General features: G+C 33.2%; 2 protein-coding genes across 12 annotated transcripts in view; one reads left to right on the forward strand and one right to left on the reverse strand.

Annotated features, from left to right (window-relative positions):
- Positions 1-504: 504 nt before the first annotated feature.
- LOC101498445 (sucrose nonfermenting 4-like protein) lies at positions 505-8,799 on the forward strand. Of its 2 annotated transcripts, none has more exons than XM_012718078.3 (14): positions 505-573; positions 1,007-1,258; positions 1,414-1,501; positions 2,037-2,216; positions 2,623-2,742; positions 2,852-2,911; positions 3,205-3,294; positions 3,966-4,070; positions 4,841-4,985; positions 5,066-5,239; positions 5,529-5,592; positions 5,722-5,791; positions 7,726-7,840; positions 8,168-8,799. In XM_012718078.3, exons 2-14 carry the CDS (start codon positions 1,131-1,133, stop codon positions 8,257-8,259), a joined length of 1,431 nt encoding a protein of 476 aa, XP_012573532.1. In that variant the 5' UTR covers positions 505-573; positions 1,007-1,130; the 3' UTR covers positions 8,260-8,799. The 2 variants fall into 2 exon arrangements, with proteins under 2 accessions (XP_012573532.1, XP_004508285.1); XM_004508228.4 differs by lacking the exon at positions 505-573 and adding an exon at positions 581-759.
- Positions 8,800-10,230: 1,431 nt separating this feature from the next.
- The window catches only part of LOC101498785 (protein ALWAYS EARLY 3), an 18,097-nt gene continuing 1,588 nt past the window's right edge, over positions 10,231-26,739 (reverse strand). For 4 of the 10 annotated variants that reach the window (XM_073370969.1, XM_004508232.4, XM_073370971.1 and 1 more), the window contains 20 exons: positions 26,221-26,302; positions 25,939-26,089; positions 25,558-25,656; positions 25,273-25,335; positions 24,638-24,715; positions 22,912-23,098; positions 21,061-21,311; positions 20,595-20,973; positions 19,606-19,683; positions 18,977-19,170; positions 18,805-18,855; positions 17,706-18,032; positions 17,412-17,596; positions 16,408-16,690; positions 14,182-14,415; positions 13,606-13,767; positions 13,341-13,484; positions 13,008-13,232; positions 12,203-12,475; positions 10,231-10,780 (listed from right to left, as the gene is read on the reverse strand). In XM_073370969.1, the coding sequence (XP_073227070.1) occupies positions 10,616-10,780; positions 12,203-12,475; positions 13,008-13,232; positions 13,341-13,484; positions 13,606-13,767; positions 14,182-14,415; positions 16,408-16,690; positions 17,412-17,596; positions 17,706-18,032; positions 18,805-18,855; positions 18,977-19,170; positions 19,606-19,683; positions 20,595-20,973; positions 21,061-21,311; positions 22,912-23,098; positions 24,638-24,715; positions 25,273-25,335; positions 25,558-25,656; positions 25,939-26,070 (3,510 nt within the window). In that variant the 5' untranslated portion in view covers positions 26,071-26,089; positions 26,221-26,302 and the 3' untranslated portion in view covers positions 10,231-10,615. Of the gene's footprint in view, positions 10,781-12,202; positions 12,476-13,007; positions 13,233-13,340; positions 13,485-13,605; positions 13,768-14,181; positions 14,416-16,407; positions 16,691-17,411; positions 17,597-17,705; positions 18,033-18,804; positions 18,856-18,976; positions 19,171-19,605; positions 19,684-20,594; positions 20,974-21,060; positions 21,312-22,632; positions 22,711-22,911; positions 23,099-24,637; positions 24,716-25,272; positions 25,336-25,557; positions 25,657-25,938; positions 26,130-26,220; positions 26,303-26,739 lie in introns of those variants that run through there. The other 6 variants (XM_073370973.1, XM_073370970.1, XM_073370974.1 and 3 more) reach the window with 3 other exon arrangements.

Raw genomic sequence — 26,739 nt, forward strand, 5'->3', positions numbered from 1 at the left:
CTCTCTTTATTTAATTAGTTTTTTACCTCTCTGTCTTTATTTATTCAATTCTCGCATACCATTTATCACTATCTGATATGATTATTAGATTAATTATAAATTTATTATTATTAGAATTCTAATTTTAATTACTTTATACGGTGAAAAAAATCACATAAATCCAATTACATTCAATATTTAGAGATACATATAAAAATATTATTAAAAACATATATAAAAGTTTTTTACATCGATAATTTTATTATTAAATATATATTAGTACTAATTGTTCTTATTAATTATACTATTATTATTATATTTGACACCTTATCAATTATATTATTATTATTATTATTAATTTATAATTTTTGAAAGATTAATAAGTTATTATTATTATTGCGAGAACAAAAATAAATTCCTATTAGTTTGGTAAGAAAAATATGTTCCCACATGAAATTGATTATTACTAGCAGCAATTATTCATTCAGACTTGACCCTATTTTATTGTTTTAGTAATTATTTTTTCATATCAAAAGAAATGAAATATTTGTTTTTGGTTGGAGTGATAGTAAATTTTTGAGCATCTATTTCAAGGTTTCATCTTTTTTCTTTATTGTTGGATTCTTACATAGCTCACACATCCTCGATTTTCTCAACCTGTTTTCCTCTTCCGTTCTGTTTCAATAGGGTTTCTATTTTTTTCCCTTTCCCTCTCCGTACCTTATTTATTTTTTCCCCACAAATTCTTAAATTCGTCGACGTAGAACCTCGATTCATTTGGTACGATTTTCTTTTTCGATTTAGGGTTAGGGTTTTTGTGTCTTCTAGTCAATGGTTTTGTTGCATGCAATTTGTGGTGTCGATTTTCGTACCCGCTTCAAATCTTCATTTCGTTCACCTGCACTGTGCAATGGGCACTAGCTGTTTTCGATTTTTCCTCATCAAAATTTTAACTTTATTTTTTTCCGCTATAGGATTTTGATTTGGGTTGAATTTTCAATTTCTATTTCTATTTTTGGCTTCGTAGTGCATTGAATTGGTGCTGCATTTGCTCGATTTTGTTCTCTGCGAATTGAACTTGATGAGAGGATGCTATGAAGTATAGTTCTTGGAGATAACTCTGAGTGTAGCACTCTGAATTTTGGAATATAATGTTCACTCCGAGAATGGATTCTGCAAGGGATGCTGGTGGTGTTGCAGCAGGGACGGTGCTAATTCCCATGCGATTTGTGTGGCCTTATGGTGGAAGAAGTGTGTATCTCAGTGGTTCTTTCACACGGTATATGTTTTATTAATCACTACACCTTAATTCTGAAGTACCCATTTTTGGTCGAAAATATTTACTTTTGTCTGTTTTAGCAATTGTAATAGTTTTTGGGAGGATCTATGTATTTTTGTTTTCCTAATACAGAAAATTTGAATTTTGTACCCTAGGTGGTCTGAGCTTCTGCAAATGTCGCCAGTTGAAGGTTGCCCAACTGTGTTTCAAGTTATCCATAGCTTGGCCCCTGGCTATCATCAGGTCAGTTTATAGTGTGGTAGTACTTGATGATGATTGTGTAGTAGTTTCATATTCTTTCTAAATCGTTATATCTATGTGTGTTTGTTGTGTAAGTGTGTGTGGTGGTTCTTTTGTGGACAACATAATTTGTTTACCTAGGAAGGTGTTCTGTGGCAAATTGTTTCTCGAGCAAACAGAGAATGGTGGCAATGAGCTGTGTTAATGATGATAGCAACTGTATTAACTCAAGACTTAGTTTAATCTCTGGACCATCTGGTTAACAAGGAAGCAAAAGGGAAATGATAATTGATGTTATTTACAGAGGGTTAGGATACAAGATCTTTTCAGATCTTTACCTTTTTTTAAGATTTGTTTTGAGATGTTTCATTTTCACCATGAATGTTAATTGAGAAGTAATATCATGCTTAAGTTTGATAGTGAAGCATTCATTTATGACACACTAGTGGGTTTAAAAAGATTCAGATTGATATTGAAAGTGTTTGACCTTTATTTGCGGTGGCAATATACTTACTATTATATAGTTTTTTTAATGCAGTACAAGTTTTTTGTTGATGGAGAATGGCGGCATGATGAACACCAACCTTATATATCCGGAGAATATGGGATAGTTAACACTGTTTTATTGGCTACTGAGCCTAATTTTGTACCTGTTTTACCTCCCGACATAGTTGCAGGGTCTAACATGGATGTGGACAATGAGGCTTTCCGGCGTGTGGTAAGAGTTACTCATACCTTGACAGTTGATTACGAGCATGTCTGCTATTCGGATACTGGCTTATGGATTTGTTGTACTTGGTGTGGACTGAAATTTTAAACAGTTTTCATACCATGATATATATGGAGATTGTGTTTGAATTTATTCTAGAACTCCTAGATACGTGTTGTCATTAGATAATGTCTTTCAATCCAGTATTTCTCATTTATAGAGGCCTAATGAGTCTTCTATTCCAAATCAGTCACATACAAATTTATTCTTCATTATTATATTCTAATTTATCATAACCCTGGTTACCTACATTGTCATGTAGCAAATTTGTGTTCCTTGCATTGTAGCACCTTATTTTTTTCACATGTCTAAAATTGTGCAGTTGTTTATTTGTATATGAAATTTCATTGTTCAGGTCCGATTGAGTGAGGTGATGCCGAGAATATCAGATGTTGATGTACAGACCTCGCGTCAATGTATTTCTGCATTCTTGTCTATGCACACAAATTATGAATTACTTCCTGAGTCAGGCAAGGTTTGGAGCTTTCACTGTTGACCCTTTATTCAAGACTTTACCTTTTTCTGTTGTCAAACCTGCTACGAAGAATCACATAATTTACTAATATGGTGACTTCTGGCAACAGGTTGTTACCTTGGATGTGGATCTCCCAGTGAAGCAAGCATTTCACATACTACATGAGCAGGTATCTTTGCTTTGCTTATATGGAGGGCTTTTTAAATATACTAAGTAACTCAATTCAAAATATGTTTGATTACTGCATGCAACTTCCGTGCCTTTTAACCCTGATAAATAGGCGATATATGACTTTTATGCATTTTGAATCCTTTTACTGAATTTAAGCAGTTTTCAGAAGCATTTTTTGATACTCCAGCATTCTCATTTGCATTGTTAATTTGTTACTGACTTGCCATGTGTTTATCCGTTGCTTATTTGTTACTTCCTTATGCAATTTTTCTTGAATTGGATAATGTACAGGGAATTCCGATGGCTCCTCTTTGGGATTTCTGCAAGGGGCAGTTTGTAGGAGTTCTCAGCGTTTTGGATTTTATTTTAATTTTAAGAGAGGTATGTAAGTATTCTTCTATTCACTCCTTCTGTTGGCAAGTTTTTTAAAGCAAAGCGCTTGTCATCACGGCTTGTGTAAACTCCAAGCTACTCAGGCTAATATACTACTGATACTAATGTATGATAGAGACTATGCCTGGTAAGAAAATGACATATTTATTGCCTGGAATGAGCTCCATCGGTAAATGACTATACCAAATTACGAAAAGTATAGACAGGAGAATGATAACAATTAACAATACTTGTGCAATTGATAGTGAATAGACAAATGACCAATTGACTCTGCGTGTTCTTTGATGTAACAATAGCAAATTAATATTATGAGCTTTTCATTTTTAGTTATTTGCTGTTGATTATGAACATGATAAATCTGTTTGTAAATAGCCACTAGCCCACTAGAGAACTCAATTGCTTTGGCCTGGTCTTCGTTGATATTTCAACCTTTGCATCACACCGTGTTCTTTGCAGAAACCTTTTAACCTTGAAGTTATTTATTTTAAGCAGATTCCGGCATAGTATGAGCTGGGTTCCAGAAATTAGTTGTTGAGAATCAATTTCAAGATTTTCCTGATAATGATAAACTGCACAGTGTAATTGTAAATTTCATCATCCGTGATCCATCTTTAACTTTTGGTAATGTTTTATAAAATTTGCTATTGTCCTTTTCTCAGCTTGGGAATCATGGGTCCAATCTGACAGAAGAAGAGCTTGAAACACATACCATATCAGCTTGGAAAGAAGGAAAATGGACTGCATTTTCAAGACGTTTCATCCATGTAAGTGTTTTATATGGCTTCTTGAGGTGACATATGATAATGCTCATATATTCTAATAGCAGCTTTTTGTTTGTAAAGTGTATCAGAGGATGCTCATTTTATGTGATATAAATAAAAAGATTGTGCTAATGTAACTTTGAACCTTTCCCCTAATCTTTTGATCACTTATAGTCTTATATTTTTGGGCAATACCAGTTAGATAAAGAATAGAGTCTACAAGAAAAGTATAGAGTGCAGAAGCATTGAGTATTGACATGAAAAGGTCTGTTTATGAAGATCAACTTGATGCTTATTCCGGATTGCGTCATTGAGATAGATCTTGTCTGTGTCTTACTAAAAAGTGGGAAGGCACATGCATGCACTTAATGTAACAAGATAAAAAAGAAAAAAACTAGTAGGGATGGGGATTGATTAAAAAGGGAATGGGGATGTGAAAAAAGTGCAATTAGTTAGCGATATCAATTTATTTAATCACAATTGCACATATGCTTTTATTACCTGAAAATATCACTTCATTTTTTCTTTTAAATTTACTTTATATATTTGTGTAATATTTATTTAGAAAAAATATTTGAATTAGATAATGACCATTTGAAGCCGTCAAAACCAAAACATAAGAGAAACTGAATCCATATTTTGTTATTAAGAGTTGAGTTCAGGCAAAATGGAGAAACATTGGTTAGGTTTTGGCTGAACTTTTTTTGGCATGTGTGCGTGCACAAAATGCAGTAGGTGCCGTATATTGATGGTTGTTTTTACTCATTTTGCAGGCAGGGCCATATGATAATTTGAAAGATACTGCTCTGAAGATTCTGCAAAATGGAATTTCAACAGTTCCTATTATCCATTCATCTTCTGAGGATGGTTCATTTCCACAACTACTACATCTAGCTTCACTTTCGGGAATCCTAAAGTGTAAGTGTATTATTTTTTTGGACAAATTTCTATGTAGTGTTGTTAAGATATGCTTGATCATGACTGGATAGAATTTTCAGGCATTTGCAGGTATTTTAGGAATTGTTCTAGTTCATTGCCTATACTTCAATTTCCAATTTGTGCAATTCCTGTGGGCACATGGGTACCCAAAATTGGGGAGTCAAATCGCCGTCCTCTAGCAATGTTGAGACCAAATGCTTCTCTTACTTCAGCCCTAAGCTTATTAATTCAAGGTTTGATTCTCTTTTATTTTTGCTTATGAATAAAATGAACAGAGGGAAAGAATAAAGGAATGGTGATTATATTATATATTTTTTAGCTATTGGGCTGATGGTAGCAGGGATTGCCTCCTTCTTTGAGAAGAAGTATTGTTTTTGCGTGTACTTAAACAACATAGAAAAGATGAATTTGTTGAGAAATAAGAACCATCCGTTTTCATATTTAAAATTCAAATATTTGATAGATGTTTTTGCTTACATGACATGATTATATACCGACATAACATTGTCATTTTCTTTGCAGCTCAAGTAAGTTCAATACCAATAGTTGATGATAGTGACTCTTTACTGGATATATATTGTCGGAGGTTAGTAGTTTTTATTGTCATTAATATACTTTTGGAATTCTATGGTTCAAGCTTTAAATCGTCTTTGCAATTCATTCTTTAGAGTGGCCCATTAATTTTCTCATTTTTCCTCCTTTCCCTGCTTTGTAGTGATATAACAGCCTTGGCAAAGGACAGAGCTTATACACACATTAATCTTGATGAAATGACCGTTCATCAGGTAAATTTTGATTTTCAATTTTATCTTTCCCCCATTTCTATTGACATTTTATGTTTTTGAGAAAAACGAAACTACAAATGGGAACATGTTTAGTTTTTCTGAGCCTATGACACTGGCAAATTCATATCTGGAATGATATTTTTAATCATTTGTTTCTTTTGATTGATTATTTGCTGTTTAAGAGACATGGATGTTGATGCTGACAAAATTGATGCTTAAAGTATCTTGAATTAGATTCCTTTTCTTAAACAATAATATAATATTTATATTGAGGCAGAGGTGGGAATTATTCATTTTTATATTGAAAGTTAATATGCACCCATGACTTAACGTGTACATTGTGTCAATATTCAATAGACATGCACTGCCAATGAAGAGTTAACTACCCCATTGTGCTCCCTACTGAATTCTGTGTGAACTTTATATTAAGTGAATAACTTATCCTGTGAATATTAGTAAAACTTGAAGTACCCCTTTGTTGCATTCAATCAATATGAGTCTATGTTGTCAATCCTGGTGCAATCCCTCTATCTCGGTGCGGTGGAGGGGCTGGCCGCGGCGCCACCGACCGAGAAGCGCGTTTGCCGGTTGGGGCAATCCCGGCCGCGAATCCCGCTATCATCGTGACCCGCTATTGGACCCACTCTATGACTTTATCAACAACACAAGTTTTATTCTTTTATTCTTCATTAAGGGTATCTAGGTCATTCCGCACCCACTTAGCCTTAATTTTTTTTTTAATTATAAACCCACAAAGATGTTGGTTCAGCATCGTGAAAAAAGGAACCATTTTCGTTCTTCCTCTGTTTCATTCGTGCTCTGTCGCCATCGTAATGTTCTTGCTCTATTATTTTCGTTCTTTTGTTGACTATGTTTTGTCGGCTCTGTTCTCTATTTTGTTGATTACTATTATAACTTGATTTTAATGTTGGATTTTTGTTATTAAGTATGATTACCCCTTTAATTTTGTGTATTTTGCTTTTTTTTTTTTTTAGTATTTTTGTATACTGTGTACATTTTATGTTTAGTTTATCCTGCTATCCCATTTTTATATTAGCCTGCTTGCCATCAAGAGTCCCACTATTTGAGACTGAAAACATAGGTATGAGTCCCACTTGCCATCAAGAGTTAGGCTGAGGAAGTACAGATATAAGCTATAATCCAGGTCGTTTATATTAGCCTGCTTGTAGCATTTTGATGGTTAGATCCAGCTGATATGTAGATGAGAAGTGAGTTTTAGCTAGTGCAGATAAATTAGTAGAGGAGGAAAGGAGAAGGAACTTATTGTTTGATTGTTGAGAAAGATCAGATGTAATGAGTTTTAGTAATTCACGTGTTTAAGATGTAAAACGTTATATGCTTGACTGTTCAAAGCGTATCCTTAATAAGTCAAGTTTGATAAGCCCTAACTTAACAGAAGATAGAGCTGTTTGTTTGGCAGGATGAGTAATGCTGTTTTAAACTGCTGGTTTTGACATTATGAATGGAAATATGTAGTTGAGCATCTTACCTCCTGCACCAGAAACAATATTACAGCATTATTTCTTTTGCATGGGGATAATGGACTGTTTTCTAGATATACTCTAATTTGTAGTGAAACCACTCAATTTGTTGCTAATAAGGTTTTTGCTAGTCATTTGTATGCATGCCTTCTCAAAGCTACTTGTTTCTTCCTATTGTCATTTATCACATTTCTGATGTTGGGTTGTGAAAGCTTTCTTGCTATTTTCGGTGGTTGTTCATAATTTAAGTAAATTATGTACAACTTGCAATTTACTAAGCATATAGGTCAGGATGTATTCCAGTGATTCATTATTTTGTTGAAGTTTTGATGGATGTTAATTGTGATATTAAGATAGTGCTAACGTCATTAAGATTGTGTACCTTGAGTTTTTATCCCTGAAATCCATGTAACTCTTCCTTTGTTTGTATAGGCATTGCAGTTGGGCCAGGATGCTTTTAATCCTTATGAGTTGAGAAGTCAAAGATGTCAAATGTGTTTGCGAACTGATTCTCTGCATAAAGTGATGGAACGTTTGGCAAACCCAGGTTTTCTTTTCCCTTTTTTGATGGAAGTGGCTTTATGTTTTGTTTATGTGATTATCAATTATGTGATAGGTTGTCTTTTTATTCTAGGTTAATTTTTGTTAATTTTCATTTTGTCATTTTCAGTTACCAGTAATCCTGATTATTCATTTGTGTTCCCATGTTGAGTGAAAGCAATATCTTATATTGTACATTTACTCGAACTATGAACTTTTTAGATTCCTTTACTGCACGCTGTTGATTCAGTTTAGCACTAGGTTTTTTCCCTGTATATCATGTTGAGTTAATTTCAAAGACATTAAAATTGTAAGCTCTCTGACCTGGATTCAGGTGTCCGGCGGCTTGTTATTGTTGAAGCTGGCAGCAAGCGCGTAGAAGGCATCATATCACTGACCGACATATTTAAGTTTTTCCTTTGTTAGTTTGGCTTGGTGACTTAACAAGCCTGACAGTTAGTGCTGCAGTGGTCATGACCCTTCTGCATATAACGCATCCATCATCGGCCCATCCACCAAAGGGAGAGATATTCCATTCCTTTCCAGAGCTTCTGCGCGGTGATTTGATCGTTATTTCATTGAAATACAATTGGTTCGGCTTCTTTGCTTCATTGCCTTGTTTTAAGATTTTAGGCTAGAGAAAGTGGCGGGCCTGTAAATTTGAGTTTTTTTTTATTGTCAAAAATTATTTGTCTCTCCCCATTCATATTTATCTTCAAATATGTTGTGCTCCTGATTCAGATACAATACAATCAAAGTGTGGTGCACAAGGTCTGTTGTAGTTGTTCCATTTTGTTATTATTAAGGTACAAAGTTTAGGGGGGAAATTTATGGGAGGACGAGTATTTGAAATACTATTATTGTATTGTTTTGTTTATTAGCATTAGTTCCTTTGACGTTGTCTTGAGAAAAAAGTGTCTGGTTGGCAGCATTCTCAAATCGTTGATTGTTAAATATTTTCTTGTATGTTCTTTCTTCTTCTTACATCATATCATCATCCCAAAAATTGGAACGGACGAATTGAATCTGAACAGAACAGAAAATGCCTTCGAAGGCGAATGTATATTTAAATGCTTAAATTACTTCAAATATTTTTAATTTAGGTGACATTCACACATCAACACCTTTGCAATTTTTTGGAAAAATATAATATACAACATTAAAGTTATTTAATTGTGTATAATTAATTCAAGTTTTTTTTGTACTAGTTAGCTCGTCCAAGCTATAAAATGTGTACACCCCGATTCGATGGATTTTTAATATTTTGCTTGTTTAACTTTAATCTTCCAACTCATCCAGAGAAATAAATAGAGATTTGAGATTTGAGATTTGCTCAATTGGTTGCCTGAATAAGAATAGAGAAACGAAGGAAGGAAAAAAAAATAGGGGTTCTCCCTTGACTTAATTGGATTGAATAATTATTAAAAGTATTTTGTGGCTGGAAAAGGGAATAATGTGTGTGAGAGAGAAGACCTTAGTAGACTGAGAACTTTGTAGCTAGTGGAACGAGAATGGGAACTTTGTTTTTAAAGTATGTTGAGTTTGAAATTTTCTTGATTTTTCATGTGTTCTCATCCATCTTTTCTGTCTTCTGTGTTATAGATTTTGTCTTCTGTGTTAGGGGCGGCAATATACAAATCTATTAAATTTGTCATATCAGCATCATTTAATATATGTTAAATTTATCATGACTACATGTATATTGTTATAATTGAATGTGTTAGAAAAATAATAGTGCACGTGTTTTATAATTTAAATCACATATATGGAACAAAACCAATTAAAAGACTAATATGATAAAAAAAAAATTAAAGAACTTTGAAAATCATATTTTGCCATTTTTTTTAATCTCAAATTAATCATTTAGATATTAAAAGTCATTTATATAAATATTAAAGTCTCAAAATAGTCGTTTATGTTAACAAGGGAGATTTTAAGAAATTGACTCGGCTAATTGTGTTGACATTTAAACATTTTATGAACCAATTTTTAAAAATAATAAAATATAATTTCAATGTCTTTATAGGATTTCCAACCATCCTTTATTATTATGTATTTTTAATAATATAAAAAATTCTGTAGTATTTGAAAAAAAAAAGTTTTTTTTAATATATTATTAAATAATTAAAAATGTTAACCAAAATCAAACCGTTGTTTATCAATTTAATTTGAGTTGATTTGAATTTTGTAAGTTAAAAATAAAAAAACAAACAAACCAACTGTATTTTATTAGTACGGACTTTTTCTACCCAAAACTGAACTAAACCAATTCATTACACTTCTAACTGAATCACTACCAAAATCTGGGTTCAGGGATCGATTCAATTGTTGGATGAATAACATTTTCAAGATTTTTATCTGTATTTTGCATATTTTGTAAATTGACATAATAGTATATGGCTATAACTGCACCTAGCAAGTTCCAAATCGCATTTCAAAGCAACACTTAAATCGTTAACCTGCTCATATCATGCATAGTGCTAGTGTTGCTGAATGTGACAAGTTACATGCTAGCTCTTTCTTATGATATGATTTTCAACAATAATACAATATGTACATCTGAAAAGAGATTAAAATGGGGTGTATAATCTTCTCTTTTCATCTGGCTACAATTGTAATTGTAATATAAACAGTTTATAATTAATCATCTCCTCACTCTCACCCAAATGTTAATATGAAATTCATATGCAAGTATGTCTTATATGAATCCCCATGGAACTCAGGTCACCGTGAGAAGAACTTGACTAGTATCTGAGATTTACAAAGGAGGAAGGCGTCCGAGCTAGGTAGGTATGAGCGCCAATATCTGATTTCTTATGATACCCATGTATTTCTGTATCTCACCATATATTGGAAGATTCTTTGAACAAAATGGCTGCAAACTGGTGACAGCAGAATCTAGTACCTGAGCAACATCAGCTGGGGGAAATTGTCGTTCCGTACATTTCTGCATTTTGTTTTAACGGAGAGATATCATGGTGCAGGTAAAAGATGCTTAAACAGGACAACTGATTGAAATATGTATTTCCTACCACCGGACCTCTCAATATTTAATTAACATGTTAACTCTACACTCCTAATTTCTTTTGTAGTATAGGAGCATTAAGATAAAGCTCTCTTTGTCTAACCTATTTGATTCACATAATAAAAGACAGTTTGTAAATTAAAAGAGGTAGAAACAACAATATTCAGATAGACTAGACAAAAACAGAAGTTAGAAATTTAAAAAATTCAGTAGAAGATATTGAGAAAATTCCAGTAGTGTAGGAAAAAAAAAATGGTATCTTCAGAATCAGGCATCAAATAGAATAAAATTCAAATTAGCAGGTAATAATGCAGTATGAGAAAAATTTGTCTCCTATATTAGGGGCCCAAACCTGACCAAGCAGCAACCCTAACCTAATTTCCGAAGTTGCTGCATTTATTACACAATTAACTATCCATTGATTAAATAATCCACTAATTTTTTAAGCTAATTCCAGTGGCTTTTTTTACAGGATATTAAAATGTTATTGGCTATATAGCATGGTTTTGAAGTATTCCCCTTCATGTATGATTGACATATTTGTAGAGAGAAAAGAAATATATGACATAGTTACACTGTCAGTCACTTAAGGTTTACAAATTTATTCTGACCCTAAATGTTCTACTGCATTATATGATCCATCCCAGATAAATTATGCTTACGAAAATAAACTGATGTCACACTGTTCCTTCGTTTCCACCTTGTTTGTTCTAACATTATGTAGACATTTTGAAACATATATACTTAATCTTCAGCATATGTAAAATATAAAAGGTTCATATTTTCTAAAGCAAAACAGTAGCAGGTAAAATTTGTTAACACAAGTAAGTGCATCTTAATTATCCAAAATAATTGTATGAGATAAGGTAACGTATTGATATTAGTAAAGAAAGTAATTTGGAGTGACTGCTGCCATATTTGGTAGCACTTGAACGGATTTTTAACTTTTGAGCTCTTATCTACTTTCTAGTTCAAAATTGGAAATAAAAACTTTTTCCTTTGCACATAATTTGGAATACAAATTTCAAAAAAAAAAACTAGGGAACAACTGATGCATATGGTATGGGCCACTAACATGAATTGGTCATATCCCATAACAATTCTACGAAAAACAAAAAAACCTCACCAAAAAACAAGCCTTAAAATACGTTTTTTTTAAAAGCAAAAGGGAAAGAAAAAAAAAACCCTGGATAAGATTGTCCGTGTCAATGGTAAAAGATGGTTTGTGATTACTAGAGTCTGGTCCTGTAGAACTACACAAAATACATACGACTAAGAACACATAGTAGGGAAGGTAGAGTGACTGAAAATCCTTACAGAAAATTCAGTGGTCATATGATTTACCTGAATCATGAGCAGTGTAGCTAGACAATGAGATATGAGTTCTGAGGGAATTTTCATTTCATTTTGGTCAGATGAACTGTTAAGTTCGGCATCTTGTACATGGCACCTTGCCAAGCGGTTTAATATGCTGCCGGCAGTCAATTGATCCTGAGAAGCTAAAGTAATTGAATCCATGGGCAGAAAATTTGTGGCTGAAAGCCGATTATTGACAAAATTTATTGCATCTTCGATTCTTTCAACCTTACTTTCTGTCTTTCTAAAATCAGATATTGCCTGCAATGGTTTTTATAAGACTATAATCAAATGTAGATCTCCAGATCATTGTCACCGAAAAAATTGAAAACAATATCAGGAAGAAAGGTCACAGTGACACTCTACTAATTTATTTAGTTGAGTCATCAAGGAAGTCACATAGAAAATCCTATGATAGAACTACTGAATCTTTTATTGGCCATCCATCAGCAGGCAATTTTTTAAAATATTTTTGCTCAAAATTTACCCTGTATTCTAGTTATATATTTATCATCTCCTTAATATTTTCTCTTTCAGTAATCCAAATGAACCCTCCCTAAAAGGAGAGGCATTTGACCTCCAACAGATGGCAGCCTAACTGTTACTGTCCAATGTGGTGTATGCACATGCAGGTCGTGCTATATATCAAAAGGAGAACAAGTTTCAATAACTTGGTTTGAACAGTGAATATTAAACTATATGTAAAGTAATTAAGAGTTTTCTTTTCTTTAAGTTTGTAATGAATACGTGTTGCATTTACCAAACAGATGCAAAGATATCAACCATTCTATACCTGAGTAATTTGAACAACCATGGTTTGGGCTTTTCTTCTTGAACTTTCAACAATATCAGCTATATGACTTTGAGATATAGATTCTTGGTTGTGGCAAACTGAACAATTGGAAGAGCTAGCCTGACCACCAGGATCATCAAAATTTGCCATGGGCTTCAATGACAAAACTGAGGAACTTGCTTGATATGCATTACGTTGCCTCAAGCAAAACAAGCCAGAAGAAACCTACAGAAGTGCAATCAATATAATGCAATTGTAAATTATTGGAATAGGAAGGTGCAAAATCGACAACAAAGGATTAAATTCTGATTAGTGGCCGATCAATATTCATGCCTGTTCATTTGCTTCAGTTAATTGCTTAAGTACTGAAGCATAATTCCTTTTAAAAGGTTCTGAATCCTTCACCGAGTTGTCTCCGTATTTCTGGCTTTCTGATACACCGTCATTCATGTGCTTCAGTTCAGACAACACAAGTTCCTAGAAGTTCAAAATTAAAGGTCAAAACTCACTTTAGAAAATGGATTTTTGATAGTTGATATTTCCTTTGTTATAACATAACAGGAACAATGGAAATATCTTGGATGTTTCTACGCAGTACCTTTTTGTCTAGAGCACGAGTCAATTCGGAAATAGCTAATATATCAGCTTCTTTTGAATGGACACGTTCAAGAAGGGGAGACTGAGAACTTGATGCTGATTGGCCATTACAAATCTCACTGCACACAACTTTTGCTTGTGATTTGCAACTTGAAGAAAACCCCTGCAAAAGAAAGGGGAAAAAACAAGAGAAACTACTCATTATGGGTAAGAAGAGATTGGATTTATCCAATAATAGTAAACTACTTATTGTTTAATGACTTTGATGATTACATATTGCTTTTTTTTACTGAATATATTACTTGTTAATAAATACAAGATAAATATTTTTATTGATCATGGCTAATACAATTAAAGATAAGTTATCAAAGTCATCTACTGTTGAAGAAATTCAATTACTTTATCCAAACAAAATAGTTTACGAACTAAATGAATTTAATTGAAGCAACTGAAATACTACAACTTTTAAATTCCTTAAAATTTTTAATTATATCATCCAAACATACACCACAGGATTTGAAACAATCAAATCATCACCAGAATAGAATCTAATGCCAATCTCAAAATAAAATTGTACCTGTTTTGACAAAGTACCAGTAACATGCATAGCAGGTGGTATACAGAGACCTTTAATGGCATCTGAGTTCTCACTTGCAGACAATATTGTGTGCTCGGAGATCTTTCTTTGTGTTGGTTTCCCATTACGGGTAAGCTCACTAAGGTTCTCATTTATTCTAGCAGGAGTGATATGGTGTCGTATGAGAGACATGGGCATATTTTCAGATGGATACAAAGGCATGCAGTCAATATCCTGCAATATCAAAATAGTCGTCACATCATGCTATAATTTTGATAAAATGATCAATTCATCACATTATTTAAGGACGGTAACGGGGAAATAGGACCGAAAGTATGATGGAAGAGCAAGGAAGATATTCAATACCAAATCACCAAACAAACAGTATTCAGAATCTCTAATAGTGGCTAATAACCTCATACTGAAATCGAAATCTTGCTCAAATGTTTCAGCAGGACCAGATCGTAGGATGGCATAGAAGAGTGTTATATCCTATGATCTATTGCAGATACGAATAAAATGATATATACCATTAACTTTCAAATGCATATTGAAAAGGCTAAACAACAAATATTAAAAAGTATAAGAGAAGGACAGAATAACTTAATTTGACACTAATATATATACAGATTTGGTTGAATAGTACAATTTAGGAAAAATGGACATGGCACAAGAAAAGACAAATAAGATGTAACATGCGCACAACGATACAACAAATTCTTCAAAAATTAAAAAACATCACAAATAGGGGAAAACATCGAAGATTATAAAATAAACATAAAAAACAAGTCTTGCATTAAAATGTTATTATTGTGCCAAAAGTCAGCATAAGTCGTTGTAGACTCACAAAACTAAAATACTACCATTTAACTAATTACTGTGTATCCCATCTCTATTGGCATTAAAAACTCAAAAAGTAAAAGTAAGAAAATTGATGATGCAGTAAGAAATATCTTTTATAGTAATATTCGACATGGATTACATGTCTGACTCTATTATGACAGTTACTTTGAAGTGTCGATGCTTCTTTTGGTACAAAAATATGTAATGTGAACCAATTTCAAAACAGCCTTGTTGCCTTGGTATTTATTGGATAGGTCCCTCCCTTCCTAATGATCTTGCAATGATCCTAAGCCAAAAAGATTTAGGGTCAAAGTGTCAAACTATTTGTGCTTTTTCTGTACAAAACTGTATTCTCAATTGAAAGTATATTAAAGAAATTTTATAAGAATTAGATAAGTTATAAAAGGGGTAATTTTAAGTGATTTGCTCACAAAATTAGAAAAAGTAGCCTCTAAGAAAACATACATCATAAAAACGCTATTTTTTCAGAGGTTATCCAGACAAACCCTTAATACATGTATATTGGATTATTTTGGACTATTTTACTCACATAGTACCACGAGATCATATAAAAAAAATTGGGACTTTGATGAGCTTGATCTTTACTATCCTATCACCTTATTTATGTTTGTGATATACTAGACCTAGTGCTGTTAATCCTGAGAACATGATATCACCCTCAACCCAATCCCATGTAGCAGTCAATATCAAGTCTAAAACTGACATTGCTCTGCTCAGGCTGTCTCCCTCTGTTTTCCTTACCACCTCTGAACCTCGTACAGTTAAACAGATCCATAAGGACTCCATGTGGTTGGCTGCCATGAAAGAGGAATACTCAGCCTTAGAAAGGAATCAAACCTAGTCCTTGGTGTCCCTGCCCCCTCTAAAAAATGCAATTGGCTGTAAATGGGTGTTTTGTGTCGAGGCAAATGTTGATGGTGGAATGAACAAATACAAAGCCAGATTAGTGGCTAAAGGATTTCATCAACTGCATGGTTTTGATTTCCATAAGACTTTCTCTCCTGCAATCAAACTTGTAATCATGAGACTCATTCTACCTTAGCCCTCACCAACAGATAGGCCATTCAGCAATTTGATATCAACAAAGCCTTCTCAAATGGCATTCTTGCTGAAGAGGTTTGCATGGAGCAACCTCCTAGCTTCATAGTGCAATCAATTTCAAATATTGGCAAATTACAAAATATATGTTTTAAAATAAATTTAAGTTGATGTAGTAAAATATCTATAATGGTATATGATGGTATCTTAATAATTATAATAATAATGATGATGACGACGATATTTATTATTATTATAATAATAATAATAATAGCAGACCAATGCACGACCTCCAACCATTTGTCAAAAGAGAAGAAAACATACCATGACAAACTCAACTCCAAGTTCAGGTTGGTCAAATTGAACCCGGTATCTACAATGGTCCACAGTCAGTATACTTCCATCATGAATCTCCCTAGTCTTTGGATGAATAGCAATAACACGCTGCCCAACTATTAATGGCTGGGCCAAATCAACAGGCAGGCCTTCCTTGGTACCAGCAAGAACTTCAGCATAATGTGATCTGACAGACTCCCTGTACTGATTAAGTTTATGTTTTTCTTCTATCAAAAATTGCTCTGAAAATCTCCGTGGTCTACCAAGAGAACTGCATAGGAGTAGCATATAAATGAAGCCTTTTGTAACGCAAGTACGAACAACTCCACTCAAAAGCTTAAGTGCCTATAGATAACATCCAAATGTACGTTTGAGGCATTTTTCATTCACCCAAATCAAGTTTTGTTGTAGTTGAAGTAGTATGAGTGATGTTTTCCGTTCATCAAAAGTATGTTTGCAGTGAGTAGAAATACTTTTGAGAGAAGTGAAATATTTGAAATTTTCTGCTGTAAAGAAATCACTTTAGGTGTGGAACCCACAAAACCTATCTACACTTGCCTTAAAAAATAATTCTATCTTACCTATCCTACCATTCAAACATCAATTCTTGTAATGTTACGTTTATATTATCATTTCCAATGCAAATTAATTTCTTAAAACTTAACTCTTACAATATCAATTAAAATATATTTTTTCGAAATTAATTCTGCCAAAGTTTAAAAAAGAGAGGCCCAAATTTGTTACTTGTCGTGTTAAGGCACATGAATGACTCTTCAGATGAATCTTAAGGATATGCAAACATTGAGCTCATGACCAATTGGTAGCAAAGGTTCTAGTACTATATGCCAATGAGGCAATGACAAATTCAACCCAAAATGCATATGCCATCACCATGTAGACGCATGTGAATGCTTTTAAATATTTAAAAGATTTAATCTAGAAGGTGATGGTAGTATAGGAGGAAGTAAACACAAGCATTTCAAATCAAATACCTTCTAATGACTCCCCACTCAATACGAGTCAATCTGGGAACATGACCCAGTCCAACATGGTCCAAGTACTCTACAAACTCTCTCTTTGAAAACCATGGATAGTCAATAGCACTATAAAACCATTCAGAGGTGCACCATCTCCGCATTTGATATGAAGACAGACAATTAATAAGCTTTACCTGTGCCTATCAAAAAAAAATAAGCTTTCCCTGTGTTAAAAAAAACTCAAACATTTCCTAATATAAGACTAAAAATTCAATAAATGCCACTGCGCACAAATAGAAGAAAACTAACCTTTTGACATTCAAAACTATTCCACCAGTATGTAGCAATGGACTTATCATGTTGACTGCTAAAAATATTTTCAGACATTGTAGGATCTTGTACCATTGCTTTTGGTTTTTCCATCTTTCTTCTAGGTCGGTCTTTGTTTACTTGACCGACTTGGTTAGTAGACAAAGCTTTTATGGGGGAAAAAGATGAATCATCCATTTCTATTTTGTCGTTAATATTTGAAGACATATTTCCTATGGATTTCACCATTTTTAGTTGTCTGGAATGCGCTGTACTGACAGATGATCGCTTGCCTTTAACCATGGACTTCTTCACCTCATCAGTAACCTATGATGATGATATTTGCACACAGTAAGCACACAAACATATACAAGACAGTGCCAAGTACCACGTGTATAAGATATACTTTTTGACAAAGCAAGGCAGCTTCATAGAGAAGGTAAAAATATGGATAAGAAAATTCCAAAAAGCCAAATGTAAGCAAGTACGGTATATTTAATGTAGAATTGATAGTGTAAAAATATGATAGATAGATAGTTGATCAATCACATTTTAGTGCACTTCTCAGGGATATTTTTGAATCATTTTTGGGTAGCTATTATATAAATCACTTACTTGGTTTGCTTTATTATGCAAAAAAGATGATAAGATAAAAAAAATGCAAGTCCAATTATCTAAGACCTAAAAAATAATCTACTTGTGTCATATAAAAAGGACCGGAGAGAGTGTTATATAAATGTGTATATATATATATATATATAGGAAGCAACTTTGGTGAGAACACTTTGTTATTGTGATAAATGAGAACAACACATCTCAACCGTTAGATTATAATCAATTCAAATTAATGGATCAGATTTATTATGCTGTTAAAAGAGACGCATGACTCAAATCTTCTTTTTCCTCTGATTGCCTTAACAAATTCCAGACAGGAGTCTCATCAAATATTAACAGCAAGATTGTCATTTCCATCCAAAGTTACAGGTCTGTTTAACGTCAAAATCAGTTGGAAAAAAAAGAGAGAGAACGAACAGGGACCTCATTCAAAAAAGATGAGACAAATTATATATTAATCTGGTACTAATAAATAATTCCATACCTTTATTTTCTGGGAACCACTTAAATGAGAATCAGTATGTGTTTCATCATTCTGCAACAGACAAGGTATTTCTTACTTACATAGTATATGCCAAAATACTAGACAGAAAATGTAGAGAAAGTGAGTAACCATCAATTTTGCAATTGAATGCTGGAAAATAACCAGCTCTTACTTTTGAGGTAAACGATTTTTGTTTTCTTTTCCTGCTTCCTGCATTAAACTGGTACACTCCCTTTACTTCGGGAGCAGCAGCTGCTTTATCAGAAAAAACCTTGCCTGATTTTCTTGAACTGTTTCCATTATCTGTTTCCATTTTAGACTCATCAACCACATCACAGTTTCCTTCATTGAACTGCACAGATGACTCTGAGACACAGAAGACAGTATATAAAAAATTACACGATCATAAAGTTTAATGGAAAAAGATTGTCCTCGAATAAATAGATATTTTCTTTAGGGTAAAAAGTGATAAATTGTAAAATATTGTGCCATTTTATGAATATCTAACTGCGTACAGGACAGAAAATGATATGGTAAAACAGCACGAAAGAAAAAGAAATTATCACTCAAGGGAATATATTAGCTGGGCTAAAGATAATTGTTATGTTGAATTAAAATGGTAAGATAGTTGGTTCAAAGAGTATCCAGTGAGATGATAAAGACTGCGAAAAAAAGGTTTCTATTTCCTTTTGATAATCAAACAATTACACAGGCTGGTTTAAATAGAGCTACAATACTAATTTTGTACAATAAATCTAGGCCTAAGAATCAAGAAATAAGTAAAAAACTTAGACGCCTTACCAGTGTCAGGGTTTGTTGCTGGCATCATCAAAGAAAGATCAGCCAAAGTTTTCAGAGCATCGAATGCGGAACCTTCATCTACAGAGAGAGAAGCACAGAGAACGAGAAGCCGTTGGGATGAATGCATTAAAAAAAATTGTAATTTGATTAGGAATAAGATCTCAATCTTAAAGCCCAGAGAAAATGGTAAAGGGAAAAGAGTAATAGACGCACACCACCTACTAATGTAAGATTCAATCAAAAAGTATTACCTATTCCTGTCCAAAAAAATTTAAGTTGAGTTACTAAATATAAAGGTTCAAAGTTTAAAAGAGAGCAATGTGCTAGAGCAACTAAAGTCCAGTTCAATTAATTTATCTTGCCTCCCATTCAACGATGAATTCTTCTAATAAAAAATTAGAACAATGAATTCTTATCCAAAATCTTCCAATAAAAAATTTTAGGCTGATAAAAAGCTTTTTTCTGCTTGTAATATTTCAGAGGCAAAACAAAACATAACTCGTGTTCCCGAAACAAGAAGTTATAAAGCAAATTGAAAGAATATAACAGAAAAATGTAACCACAAATCAATAGGTAAAACAACTAGAACATCATGCTTAAATAGAACATATCAGCCATAGTTTTTAAATTTCTCTTTAGCTTATTAATTATTAGTATGAAAGTCTTTCGCCTGTAATGGCTAGAAGAGAGGAAATAATCCCTCTTGAACACTGACTACGACTTTTACTCATTAAGTAAGAAAAGCAGTATATTCGAGAATCTAATATCCTTCTTTCAGTGAGAAATACACTAAGCTTCGCTTCATGACAAAAACACAAGATACCAACCAAGTTGTCTCATTTTTGTTCCTTTTTCACCAAAAAGGTTACCATCCTTGTTTAATAGGACAATTAAGCTAAGCACAAAATTTCACTTAATACAAATATATCAGTTGAAACAAGGAAAACCAACTTTATCAAGCTGGGGAGTCAAATGCAATTACGAATTACCTTTCTCAAAAAGTATTTTTTTACTTTTCTTTCTAAGACCCTTGTAAGAAGACCTCGCACTTTTTGCATTTGCAAAATCTGTGTCAAAACAGGATTTGAAGGAACTCTGATTTTTACCATCATCGGTCCCACTGGAGGCCTCCTTTATGCCATTCAAATGTTTGTTTATATTTTCCTCAGGTTCTAAGTTCTTTCTGTAGTGTTTTGTTCCCTTTTCCTGATTCCTTCCTCTTCCAGTATTTTCTCTACCACTTCGCTGAATTAATTTTCTAGAATAATCTCCATTATCACCTTCTGTGCTTCCTAAACTCAACTCAGAACTACCCTCATCCATGCGAGAGTTGCAAAACTTGGCCCCGACTATTTCTGATTTAACATGCTGAAAATCAAAACTATCTACAATAAGATTTCATTTTAAAGAATTTACACAAAAAGGATAAATGAGATTATAGACATAACTTATTACCTTCTTCCCAATTTTCAGATTGGGTGATGGCATGTTTTTCTTGTTTGGCGATCCAGAAACTTTTGAAGAACCACCTCTTTGTGAAGCCTCTGCCAATGCTAATGCAATTTTATGAGTGACATCATTTGTATCAACCATTTGTTTGGAGTCCTGCCTAGCAGATGAAAAAAACTTCCCCCCATTATCTTTGCCAATAGAATATGAAATAGGGACACGGGGAGTTCTTTTTCGAACAGCATGAGGCCTAATTCCTGAAATTATATAGCAAAACAGTAAGATCGTTAGCAGATTTTACTTAAGCAAGAAATCCCTTCATACTTTTAAATATTAAAAAAATAGAGTATCTTCAAAGATTAGCGGCCATACACATTTACAGTAAGAGCAAAAATTATATGCAAATGTCATAAGAATAAATTTATTCGCATATTCATTACTGTGCAATATACAGTAGGAAACAGTCAGAATTGGTTAAGATAAGATAATCAACCTGTTACAAATTTGAAAGCTAAAGGACAAAAATAATGAATAAGAATTATAAGATACAGCCTCCCTATCACAAAACTAACAATTAAAAAAACTAATTACAAAACTAATTTTTTCCAACTCTCTTTTCTGGTGAAAATCGGTGAAAATTCCAACCAAAACATCTACCAACAACCCAATAAGGAACATTATGAGACTTATTTCCAACAAGAAACGATAAGGAACTTCTTTCTAACCCTCCCCCTCAAACACTTTTTTCATCCTTGCAAATAAGAGTAGACCTTCAGCTCATTGAAATAGTCACCAGTCCACTGCAAACCTGTATCACTGGCGCTAAGAGCTACAACAGCATACGCGGTCGGGCCGTCGTTAGCTAGACAATCGTGGCTCAAAACTAGTATGTATTATGTAATAATTGTCCTTGGGTAGAGTGATGACCCTTGCAACGAGTGAAACATTGTATGGCAAGGATGAGGCAGCAGACATGCAGCACTGGTTCAAACTCTTTGGTGGCCATGGGGTGCATGGCCCTATTGTATGAGCCAATGTAAATGCAGCATTTTCTATGCCCAACACGTGCAACTGAGCATAAACACAGACTCCACCTCACATGAGGAGGATATGTTTGGTGCTTGAGGAATCAATTGAAAGTGGAAGAAAATGTTTGGGTTTTTCTCGTATACAGGCAACTGAAGTTGTTGGATTGGCTTCTTAGTGTGTATCTTTGTTTTTGAGATGATATTTTGGTTCTCCACCGAGGGTTAGAAACCCCGTATACTCGTTGAAAAAAGGAATGTCTAGGAGCGAAACACACTAGAAATAACAATTGGTGCATGATCTTTCTTTTTTTTATTAAAACTTTTATAAAAATACTTAACCAAACAAATTTTAGCTTAAAACTAATAAAAAAACTTCTACCTTAGAAACTATTTTTTAGCTTTAACCTAAAAGTAGCTTTTAATTCCTAAAAATTAGCTTTATATTTTTCAACTAGTTATCAGTTATTTTTACCAAAGAAAGAAAACAAAGAGTTAAATGAGAGGATTGAGGCAAAGTAATGTTTACATGTAATCTAACATACTAACTCACCAGAATGCCTCTTCTTCAACAATGACAGACAGCCATCATCTGATGCAACAGAATGTGGCATAAAACTAATAAAAAACTTCTACCTTAAAAACTATTTTTTAGCTTTAACCTTAAAGTAGCTTTTAATTCCTAAAAATTAGCTTTAAATTTTTCAACTAGTTATCAGTTATTTTTACCAAACATAGCCTTAATGGTTCAAAAAAGAAAACAAACAAAGAGTTAAATGAGAGGGAATTGAGGCAAAGTAATGTTCACATGTAGTCTGACATACTAACTCACCAGAATGCCTCTTCTTCAACAATGACAGACAGCCATCATCTGATGCAACAGAATGTGGCTGAGAATGATCTGAAAAGTTTCCATCTAGTGGGTTATTGTCATTTGGATGTTTTCCCCGTGGACGTTTTTTAGACATTTTACATATTTCTGCATCTTCATTGCTTTCTTTTCCACTGTCACTTCCTCCCTGCCAATTGAAATTACTCAGATTTAAACTACGGTTACCTATATCAATTTATACAAAATATAATAATTAACACTAACTTAAACCAGATACAGTTTAACATCCTTAACACTTGAGTGAAATTTTATCTTATCAAGGAGCTTTTCTTTATGGCCTAGCAGACCCCATCTAGTGGGATAAGGCTTGATTGTTATTGTCGTCGTAGTAAGTCTTCTCTTTCATTGTTTTATTTTCTAGGGGAAGCGTAGGGCAAGAAAGCAGAGGTTCTAGATCAATAACCCAATTATTGCTTCCCAAATACAGCTTTAAATAAACAGACAAAAGATAACTAAAGCCAGCATTCACCTTTGTCGCAATAGATAATATACAAATAACATATTGCTATTTATATCATTTTTTAGTAGCCTAATTTTAAGGAAAAGTAATTAACTGGTAACTACACACATATTAAGAATAGTGTGGTTAACCTTATTTATATTTTTTTGATGTAATCAAAAAAATAATTGCATTTCCCAAACAACTCTTTTGATAGATCTAGTATAAACGGGTAAGGGAAGGGAGATAGATATCAAATGAAACTAGTATTATGATTAACAATACTCTAAGAATAACTTTTGTGGAGCTGTGGACACAAAAACAGAGAGAAATATAACTGTTGTAAACCAAATAAATAAAAGCTGCTAGAAACTAACACAACCTTTAGGAATTAGAGAGCCTAGTCGCTCCCAACCAATCCAACATAAAAACAATTGAATGCCTATCAATTTCCTACCCTTATTCTATTTAAAATATGGAATTAAATTTAACTGGGCCCTGTTAATTCGGCCTGGGCCTAACATAAACTTTTGTAATAGAAGGCCTACTAACACCTTTCTTTTCATTTAATTTTGCATGGGAACTTGTTTTATCGAAGGGTATTTTTATAATAATAGCATTAAATATGGTCAAATTAGTTAAATTTGGCTTATATATTGAAACACCAAATGTGTCTTTTTCTTCTTATATTTAAGACTAGAATAGTAACTCCTTCTGAAATTAAAAGCATTAAAAAATAAATAAACCCTCAACCTATTGGTCAGAAAATTCTGCTATTTATTGTCCTTTGTAGTGGAACAAACAACCTCTAGTGTCCTTTTCAGTTCAGGTATGGTAAACTGAAAAGGCCACAATTTTCTTTCTACTCATTGACATGTATGTGGATGTATTTGTATTGATAGAAAAGAGACTCTTTAGAATTCCAGTATAACTGAGCCAAATGAAAGTGAAGTAATATCTACCTAAGATTGTGACACATGCCAGTTACGCAGAATAGCAAAACTCAGTGAAAAAGTGGCATATCGTTTAAATTACCAATTTTAAGAAAACTCCTTTCAGAATAATACAATTTACTTTCATCAAACAACTGAAAAGGTTTTTAAGAGGAGGGTAATATACAATATTGCATCTGAAAACGAAAGCAACTTAGCACAGGAATGTTATAAAAACAGAAATACCGATATAAATGTTCACTAAAACTTGCCAAAAGTTTAAATTCATTCTTACCAGTATACTATAGTGATCTGTCATCATTGCTATCAGTCCAACAACAGAAGCAGTGCCCTCTGGAAGAGATAAGTATGCCTAAAAATAACCCAAAGAATAACATGTTTTACAAATAAATATACCGCACTATTGAGATGTATATCTTAACCAAATGACGTTAACAACATAAATGTAGTTCTTTTGTGAGATAGGAAACGGCGATGATGGGTCACAGATGTAATTCATTCTAGTCCAAAATCTAGGAGAAAAGATCAAGACGAAATTAATCTTGTAGTAATTGCTTAAATATTTAAAACAGATATTTACTTAATAATTTATCAAATTTTTAGACTTCCGTTCTCTATTTTCTATCTCTTTTTCGTGTTCCTCGCATAAATCTTCAGAGAAGTAAAAATAACCAAAGCATTCACTTGTTCAAAACAGAAACAATGAAGGATAAAAAACTTATTTTCCAGATGTGTAGGAAAAGATACAAAACAACTCCAGAAAGGGTAAAATACAAAACTCGCATTAAGTATATGCCTGTGCGTGAATGTTTAATGTATGTGTTTTATAATAAATAGTGAATACATGAGTTATGCATGTTGGAAATATAAGTAACTTGATCAAGATGTTGAAGCATGTGCTGCACTTACCCTGTTCATAGTGTACAAGGCTTCTACCATTTCCATGTTCCTATTACGTACTGCAATAGCAACCTGTACACATAGGAAAAAATGTTCCTGAAGGATGACATGTTTGGTAATTACATTGCACTAGGAAATAGCAGTGCATTAAAGAAGGTAAATTCACCAAACAAGCCACAATCATGATCCTGCAACTTTCCATAGAAATTCTAGCAGTATTTACTAGATATATGAGACTTGATTCTCAACCTGTATTCAATAAAAAGCACCATATTACTAAATACTGTAACTAACCTTCTTCCAGTCTTTCCCATATTCACGGTAAGCTTCATAGAAACGTTCAAGCTCCTCCTTACTCCATTGTGGCCCTAACATGTCGGCCAATTTTCTCTTCTGCATAGCATTGAAATTTGATAAACAATTATAAACTAAGAAATAAAATCCTGGCCAATTTTATCAAACTTTTCTTTTAATCTTGCTAACACCTAATTTGATATAGACAAAGTTCTTTTTTTCCTAAAAAAATACTATGATGACTTCTATTCAGCTTGACTAAAGAAGCGTTGTCAAAAAGGCAACAAAAAAAAATTGCAAAATAGAAAACTTATTTCCTATATTCCAAGTACATGTATTTAAAAATAATTTTGTTCCAAATAGGTTTAGAAACAAACTCACCTTCGGAATACCAGGACTCGCCTTCTTCCTATTCTTGCCAGTATTTGCTGCATCTTTATCTTTACTAGATGCAGCCTCACGAATATTAGAGAACCTCTTATTTACACTTCTAGATTTCCTGGTAGGGCCCATGACTGATTTCCTTGATTGTCTGAAAATCGCCAAAAAGGAAGGGGAATTTCAATAGCATCCTACCACCAAAAAGAGAGAGAAGGAGATACAGAAATAAATTATAGAAAATGAGGCTCTAGATGTGACGGTCTAAAACATGTTCAAAATTACCAATTTCTGAAATGACACCTCCTTTCCCTCTAAAAATGGTGTTGATGAGGAATCACAGGTTCAAAACCCAGAAGATGAAAGTCTGTCAATGAAAAATATAGCGTAAGTTACAACAAAGTAGCGAGTAATCGCATAAAAAAACATCTGCATTTGACTGCATGTATAATGCAGGTTTTACAGCTACAACTATAATTTATGATAATAATTATCAAAACACCACTGTTCAAGCTATTAATGCCTACTTGAGCATCGCTTTGGGCACTAATAATTTGTTTATATATATCAGGCAAGATGTTACCAGAATTTACAGATAGAAACTACAACTTAAACTATAAACAACAACAATAACAAAAGCAACCAAGTCTTTTACCACAAGGTGGTTCAAAGTTCAAACTAAAAGTTGAACAGCTTAAACAGAAACTTGAGTCTGAATACTCAGTTAGACAAAAAGCAAGACTTAAGACAATAAATGCTAGACAACACTTGAGACAAAGAACACTTAACGCCAGCTGCTCTTTC

Source organism: Cicer arietinum, chromosome 7 (assembly GCF_000331145.2).
Source record: "Cicer arietinum cultivar CDC Frontier isolate Library 1 chromosome 7, Cicar.CDCFrontier_v2.0, whole genome shotgun sequence".
Lineage (NCBI taxonomy): Eukaryota > Viridiplantae > Streptophyta > Magnoliopsida > Fabales > Fabaceae > Cicer > Cicer arietinum.

Excerpts from the sequence above, each read along its gene's own strand:
- LOC101498445 (XM_012718078.3), top strand. The coding sequence starts at position 1,131 with ATGTTCACTCCGAGAATGGATTCTGCAAGGGATGCTGGTGGTGTTGCA. Across the intron at positions 1,259-1,413 it reads CTCAGTGGTTCTTTCACACG|GTGGTCTGAGCTTCTGCAAA; the intron begins GTATATGTTTTA and ends TTTGTACCCTAG. Across the intron at positions 4,071-4,840 it reads TTTCAAGACGTTTCATCCAT|GCAGGGCCATATGATAATTT; the intron begins GTAAGTGTTTTA and ends CTCATTTTGCAG.